General features: G+C 36.6%; 1 protein-coding gene across 1 annotated transcript in view; it reads right to left on the bottom strand.

Moving 5' to 3' along the window:
• Positions 1 to 5,660, bottom strand: part of arfgap2 (ADP ribosylation factor GTPase activating protein 2) — a 16,307-nt gene extending 10,647 nt beyond the window's left edge. Inside the window, exons 1-6 of the mRNA XM_015396708.1 lie at positions 5,548 to 5,660; positions 3,334 to 3,452; positions 3,103 to 3,175; positions 2,881 to 3,012; positions 1,594 to 1,665; positions 1,286 to 1,313 (exon numbers count right to left, since the gene is read on the bottom strand). Coding sequence (XP_015252194.1) covers positions 1,286 to 1,313; positions 1,594 to 1,665; positions 2,881 to 3,012; positions 3,103 to 3,175; positions 3,334 to 3,452; positions 5,548 to 5,619 — 496 coding nt within the window. The 5' untranslated portion in view covers positions 5,620 to 5,660. The remainder of the gene's footprint in view (positions 1 to 1,285; positions 1,314 to 1,593; positions 1,666 to 2,880; positions 3,013 to 3,102; positions 3,176 to 3,333; positions 3,453 to 5,547) is intronic.
• Positions 5,661 to 7,492: the final 1,832 nt, after the last annotated feature.

The raw sequence follows: 7,492 nt of genomic DNA on the forward strand, positions 1-7,492 counted from the left end.
GTTTATAGAACAGCTGTAACACTGGGTGAGATAATCTTATTAATGCTGATGAAAGAAAATGAGGCACTTCAATCAGCTGATCAGAAAAGACATTTAACAGCAGCTGTAACATATTTACAGACCAACATTTCTTCAACAATGTTAAAACATTTAGCTTTGAATATCTGAGTATCAAATAAAACCTAAGAGTTCCCCAGTGCTGAGGATCAGTTAGCAGACAGACGGATGTAGCCGTCTAATGCTGCGTACATACTGAACGCCATTTGAGGAGCAAAGAAGCGTCTGCTGGAAGTAGATGTTAGTGTTTTTCAGGTATGTTGTACAAAATGGAACATATTCTGACGGCAGGTTTCAACATGTTAAGTTAATTCAGGTGTAAATAAACTGTTTCAGAGGAGAGATCATAGCGGTCTGCAGCAGTGCTGTGTCCGTCTCCCTGCCAGCTCCCAGATCAGCTTCTCTGATTGGTCGATGTGACGCGTCGAGCAGCAAATGTTTCCAACTGCAGCTGCTGTTGCTTGTGAAGCGCGTTGCTACTGCTGCTTTAGATCCGCTGCAGGACCTTTTGATGTGCTTCAACCATAGACTCTGCATGTAAACTTTCAGCTGCTTGAATTTCACTCAGTGTGGACGTAGCATAACATCCTCTATGTCTGAAAATCAGCGACTTGTGGTCAGCTGATTCCATCCAAACACAGAAGCTGGCAGCAGCTGATCCAGCCTGGAGCAGCACAATGATGCACAGAGGCGGGAGTGAGATAATATGAAACTCGGTGATACAGAGAGAGCATCTTATTTTAACCAATTGTAAAGGCTGCCTCTGGGAACACTTTGCCAAATTGTTTAATATATCATAATACCCCAGAAAACACTAGTAATTATAAAAGCGGGTAGAACTGGTTCAAAGCTGTACTACATCGTCAGGTTTAACAGTTTAATCCTGATAAAGTTCAAACTCTTATGCTGCGTACGGTCGGCCCTCACCATGCTTTTCACCAGAGCTTTAAATGTTACAAGTTGCATCTTGAACTAAATTTTAAGTAAACCAACATTTGTTGGGTTTTTACATCCCAATGTCACGCCTTCAAGCTGTGCATGTAAGCTGGATGACCTCTGACCCCCCGATGTCCCGACCTAATACAGTATTTAGTGGGTGAGACAGTGAAACTGCTGCAGAGCAATGAAAACGTTATTAGAAACGGAGAGTGAGGGGAAAACGCTCTAACTGCAATCATGGCTTCATTACAATACTTAACAGGACTGCAGCTGTTTATTTTCTTCATACCGTGTAGCTTTAGATGCAGGAGTTTGACCTAGAACCAAAGGCTGGTATGTTCAAAACCCAGGTCAAAATAGACACTTCAGCCTCACTGCCTACTGGTGGCGCCCGTCAGTGTCAGTAAGTCCCAAGGCAACTGTGGCTACAATGCAGCTTTCCATTATCAGTGGATGGCAGCTGTCTGATTGTAGTGTAAAGCACTTGAAAGTACACACCATTTAGTCTGTTCTCTTCACAAACATGGCTAAACCTTTTTATCATAAACTCTGAAGTCTTCATATGAGCTTTGAAATAATAAAAAAAAGAAATCTAACCTGAGTATGTTCAGCAAAAAAGTCTTCCTCCTTCTTGTCAGGGGCAGCAGATGCGGAAGAATCGATCCAAAGCTACAACAGAAAACCAACATTTATTTAACGTTTTTCATGCAGGAGATCCCTTTTAATTTAATATTAATGCTACAGATGTGGCTGCAATCTCACACCCTGTGTACTCTGGACAGGATACACTGAGCTACTACACAGATACACGTCGTTATCAAGGTTTTGTAATGAGTCAAAGATCCTGTTAGGTCAGACGGACACTTGCATAACCAGACAAGTGCAGCCTGTTCCCTTCCCAGGCCGTCATCCAGTTGAACCACTCATTCCCACAGCGCTCCTAACTGGATGGGATTTGTCGTCTTCTTTTGATCATTTGAAACAAAAGATGGAAGCATAGAGCTACGTTCAGACGGCACACACTGGACCTAATGTTCCAAAACCAGAGAGACGCCTGTTTGTCCTACAATGATCTGATGACTGAAATTTGGGTAAAATAGGAGATGTTTATGAAGGCATTTTTAAAAGAACCAATTTCTTTCAGCAATCTTGAATATTTACCATACATTCAAACCTCTGTCGCTCTATATAGCAGACCTGATTATCTTATTATATCTATGTGGAGGCACGTTCAGGAGCAACGACAGGACCCATTTCAAAAGATGCGAATGGTTCAATTAGAGAAAATAGGCATGTTTTGACAGCAAAACATATTAGCGAGTTTAACTTCTTTCAGTGTTTCATTTATTACTGAAACTGATGGTTAAGATAAATGTAAAGCTGCATAACAGGATATTTGATTTAAACGATAATGTCCAATTTCAGCAACGTAGATTATATTTAGAAATGAATAATTCCATAATCTTTCTTTAAACTCGACCAAAAGCTGACAGCAAACAAACATTAAGCATTGATAAAAGTAAAAATTTGGATCTTTGATATTTTTGTTAGTAAAATACTTAATTTAATAGTAACAATATTAAAGCTAGAGGCAACAAGAGGAAAAAAAGGGAGATTCAAATTAGTTCAGACCAGAACAAGCGAGTAAATATTTTACAAGCAATTTAAATGTATTTGTGAATAAAAGAAAGTAATAAAAAGAATATAGGATTTTATTTTCTTACAATTATATCAGATGTGTTGAACTTTTTTTTTCTACAAGCTGCAACTTTCTAAAAATGTCTTTTTTTAAGGACTGTGAACCAAAAACTGTATTAATCACATCTGTGTCACACTGATTTCCGCTATGAGATCGTTCTTCTTCAAAACGTTCCTGATAATCACCTCAGTTCCATATTTGGACAACGCTGCGTTGGCCAGCTGCCGAATCTTCTCCCTGTACATCTGGGCGGCACGGCTGTTGTACTTGGCGTTGGTGTCGTTGGTGGAGCAGCCGTGCTGACGGAAGAAGGCCGTCTTCACGTGAAAGGAGAGAGTGTTAAAGCAATAAATCAGGAGGAAACCAGAGCAACGTTAAACATAAGTGATCTCAGAGCCGTGACTCACCGCATTGGCGTTCCCTCCAACCTGCATACATCTGAGCTGAAACCAGCTCCAGTTGGAGTCTAACTCTGTGGATCTGTAGAAAAATTAATCAAGACATCATCTACTGAGAGGAGTCCAAATGCTGCTGATTAATCAGATGGTCCAACTCCTTAAAGATAAATAATCTTTTAATGAGTTAAACCGTTACGTTACAGACAGCAGCGATGGAGGCTGAGCTGGTATGAGGCTTACCTGATGAAGCTGAGATGAACTCCCAGTGAACGATGGATGCCAGAGCAGTCGATGCACAGGAAAACGCCATAGGAGATGCTAGCCCAGCTTGGGTTTTTGGCAGCACAGTCGAAACAAGCCTTCATGTAAACAACAAATGATTTCAGCAATCAGTGACACACAATAATAGAATGGAATCAGCTAATTTCTAAATGTCAAACTTATCGATCACATCAGCTTCTAAGCCAAAACAACAACTGCTGTACTCATCTGGTTTTCCCTTAGAAACAGATAGACAAGTTTTCTGACTAATTTGTTTTTCAGTTTAAATTTTCCATCTCAATGTCTTAGTGAAAACTTTAAACTTTGGATCAAAAGCATTACTCTGAATTTTTATAAAACAGTGGCTAAAAAAGGAAGTTTGTTTTGATTTTGTATTCTCTTTATGTTTGTGTTCACATCAAAAAAAGGAAAATTTGTATTGATTTTAATGTCTGATTCATAAATAAAACTGTATGACAAAAAAGGAAGCTCCATATCAAACGGCTTTTAAATGTAATTCTTAAGATCAAAATATATTAACCCTATCATTCTTATTGACAAATATTTGAATTTATGTTATATTTAATAAAAAAGGACAATATTTTATTTTTCAGCTTTAACACAATTAAAGTTAGCTTAGTTTATTTTATAGTTTTTATATTTATGTATTTCAGATTCATATGTCATCTCCATTTAAATGTTTTTTATCATTTGAAATTGACATATAAAGAAATTATCACACACCATTTATCATTTAAAAAAATGCAACAATTGTTGTTCAACAAATAAATAAAAAGAAGAAAACAGAACATTTAAAGAATAGAGACAGACCAAGACATTGTTTGGCTGTTTTTTTCTTGTATTGGCTGATGTGTTTACCAGTTCATTCAGCAGCTTTACATTGAGATCTCATTAAGCACATTAATTGCACTCCCTCCATTTGCTATTTACTGTTAAAAGTTTTGCTTGATTTTTTAATAATTGCCATCTATTCTTTTAACGGAGACTTGCAACATGTGTTGTTGTGTCATTTTGTAAATTAAAGGAAAAGCTTAAAAAAAATAAAATAGGGCAGCACATATGCAGCTCTGGTTTTACGGTATGAATGTTAAGTGTATACCTGGTTCCTAAATATTTAAATCGAACCCATAGTGTCTAAACCCACACACCAAATACTTTAAACTGCAGTTATTTCTAAAAGCAGAAACTAATCTTTCTGTTAAAGTTTGTCAACAACATAATACCTTAAAAACCATAAACACGAATAATACACAACTCCAGAATTTAAAAAGTGGATTAACTTTTTTATTCGAACAGCCTAAAATAAAATTAAGAAATGATCTCAGCCAAAATGCTGCATATTGGGCAAGACTTTATAGTGTAAAACCTACATAACGTTTGACATCTTTTACCTGAGTCAGATGAGAACATTTTACATCTAGTTGTAAAATACGCAAGTAAGTAGATAATCAATTAATTTGAATTATTTATACACCGTTAAATTAATGTTTACTGATCTAAACATATCCCTGTGTTAGGATTATTTAAAAAATAAATAAATTGGAAGACATAGAGGCTAAACACAAGTTAGGGAATCCAAGGTGCTTCAGATTTAAACTGATAAACTGGGATAAAGAAACACTACACCAACTGATGAACAAACGATTAATTGTGGATGAAAACTGAAATCGTCACAAAAAATGAGTGTGGCTCTGATAAAAATGTCCGACACAATGTTGAATCAAAGGTTTTAAAAGACTAACAGATACAGCAGCTTGTATTATCTAACAGCAAACCCAAAAACATGGCGTATAAACGCTATATTGACATTTATATCCGCTATGGGCGACGTTTATTCAACAGTATAATAGATTTTAAACGTTTCCGGTCACAAATTAGTTTAGAGAAGCGAAACAGGTTTTCTTCCAGACAAGAACAAACCGTTTACGTGGCCTTGGTGTGCTACTGGACCCGGCAGGCTAGCGGAGGTTAGCTCCTGTTAGCTCTGATTCCACATAGAATTTACTGTAAAATTGTTAGCTTCCACTAGCTTGCTTTTAGCAACCCTTAGCTCTGGTTAGCATCCAATGCTAACCAATACTAATAAAATGTATGTATAAAACGAGCCACTGCCAGTAAAAAGTAAACTAAAATAACAACACAAAATAGATTAAATATATCGGATTAGATTACCTTATTGGTAGGAATTGATCTTAATCTTTTGAAAATCGTCAGGATTTCGGTCTTGTTTGGTTCCGTAGCCATCTTTCCACCGTTTGACGTTACCGTCTGCTGACGTCAGTTAAAGTCACGTAGACTACGGAAAGCGAAAGTTACTTTGTCAAAAAAAATATATATATGCAAATACTCAAAAAATAAAATTCAGAAACACAAATTGATATAACTTAAATAATAATTAAGATTTTAAGGAATCATGCATTTAAGAGTTTCCACATTATAAATATTGAAATGGACCAGAACCATTAAAAAACATGCCATTCAATCAAGCTCTTCATCTGGATCATGGCATCATATTGGCCCTTGACAATAACATAAAATAACTCTAATTTATTATGACGTGTCATTTAAATCACATATAAAACAGGTTTTTATCATTCATTATTTCACCAGAAAAGTGCAAAAAAAATTATGGAAATATAACTGTTCCACCTTAATCTTCTAAAATGACCACAAAGCCACAAAGCCTGCAAAACTCTGAACTGACCATATAATCCCCCCCACACACACACACACCCTCAAAAAAACAAAAACAAAAAAACAATCTCCATCTTTACTCAGGGATCTGATGTTTCTTATGTCCCTAAAGAGCACTTCGCTCTGTAGTGTCAGTGATACTGCGTTTCCTTAGACAGAACAGTTTTAAATAATCTTTGGTGAAGATTTCTCAGTAAAGCGTCTTCAGATGATCTTTGAACCAGCACTATATACATGAAGCAAAATGAATTAAAACTATTTACATTGCCCTTATTTTCTTGTGCTGTATCTTTCTTGTAAAGGAAAATGAACGTGTTGTTCCAAAGTCTTTTCCAACATTTCTTTCGAAACATGACTAAGAAATTCAGAGCATTCCCTTCTAGTTATTTTTGATAACTACTTGGTAATGAATCAGTCAATGGAATGTTTTATATATGATATTTGTATGATATGTATAAAAACTAAAAAACATGACCGGTAGGTTAATTGGCTTTTCTAAATTCTCCTTAGGTGGAAGTGTGTGTGAACGGTTGTTTGTCCTGTGTGTCTCTGTGTTGCCCTGCAATGGACTGGTGACCTGTCCAGGCTGGACCCCGCCTTTTCGCCTGTAGACATCTGGAGATACAGTTGGCAATAACACCCCTCGCAACCCCAGCTCGGATAAAGCGTGAAAGAAAATGGATGGATGGATGTATAAAAACAAAAAAAAATTAAGTGAATAAATGCATACCTAAATAAATTCAATATCTATTTAGCCATAACAGTCTCATTAAAGCTCTTCATCATCTCTTCCTCCTGCATAATAAACAAATCAACAACAAAGAAAGGAGCTACAGATGTAAATAAAAATGCAGAAAAGTAAGCGGATTCCAAACACATTGCTGTCACACCTATATTTTATCACATTATCAAGAAATTACTGACAAAGATAATCTGGGGGAAAAATCTGTGCAAAGTACTCGCTTGGATTGTTCATTTATGGATTAACTGTGACTGAACACATCTTTGGTTCCTATTCACTAAATGACCTGACTACTGGCAGACCCATAGAAACAAAAACTGGACAATAAAAGAAACAGTCTATCTATATGAAGTATTCTCAAAAAAGAACATTACACACTTCAGAACATGGTGGTTGCTGTGTAATCTTCTCTACCCCTTTATGACCTTAATGAATTTATGTAAATCATGCTCTTTAGCAGAAGATCATGCAGGAGAATGTCAGAGCTTTATTTAGGACGTTAGCCTGTGCAGCAGCAAAACTACCTCTGAGCGGTCTAGTCAAAGGCTGCACCTAAACAACAAGAAAACAAAGCCAGAAATGGAAATCGTTGAGGGTGAATGTTTATCCCAGCCTTGCGTGGACCTTAAAAGAACTGCTTTTCATCTGTAACTCAGGTTGTTCAGTTAATTGCAGGTTCTA

This window comes from Cyprinodon variegatus, unplaced genomic scaffold (genome assembly GCF_000732505.1).
Source record: "Cyprinodon variegatus isolate N-32 unplaced genomic scaffold, C_variegatus-1.0 Scaffold816, whole genome shotgun sequence".
NCBI lineage: Eukaryota > Metazoa > Chordata > Actinopteri > Cyprinodontiformes > Cyprinodontidae > Cyprinodon > Cyprinodon variegatus.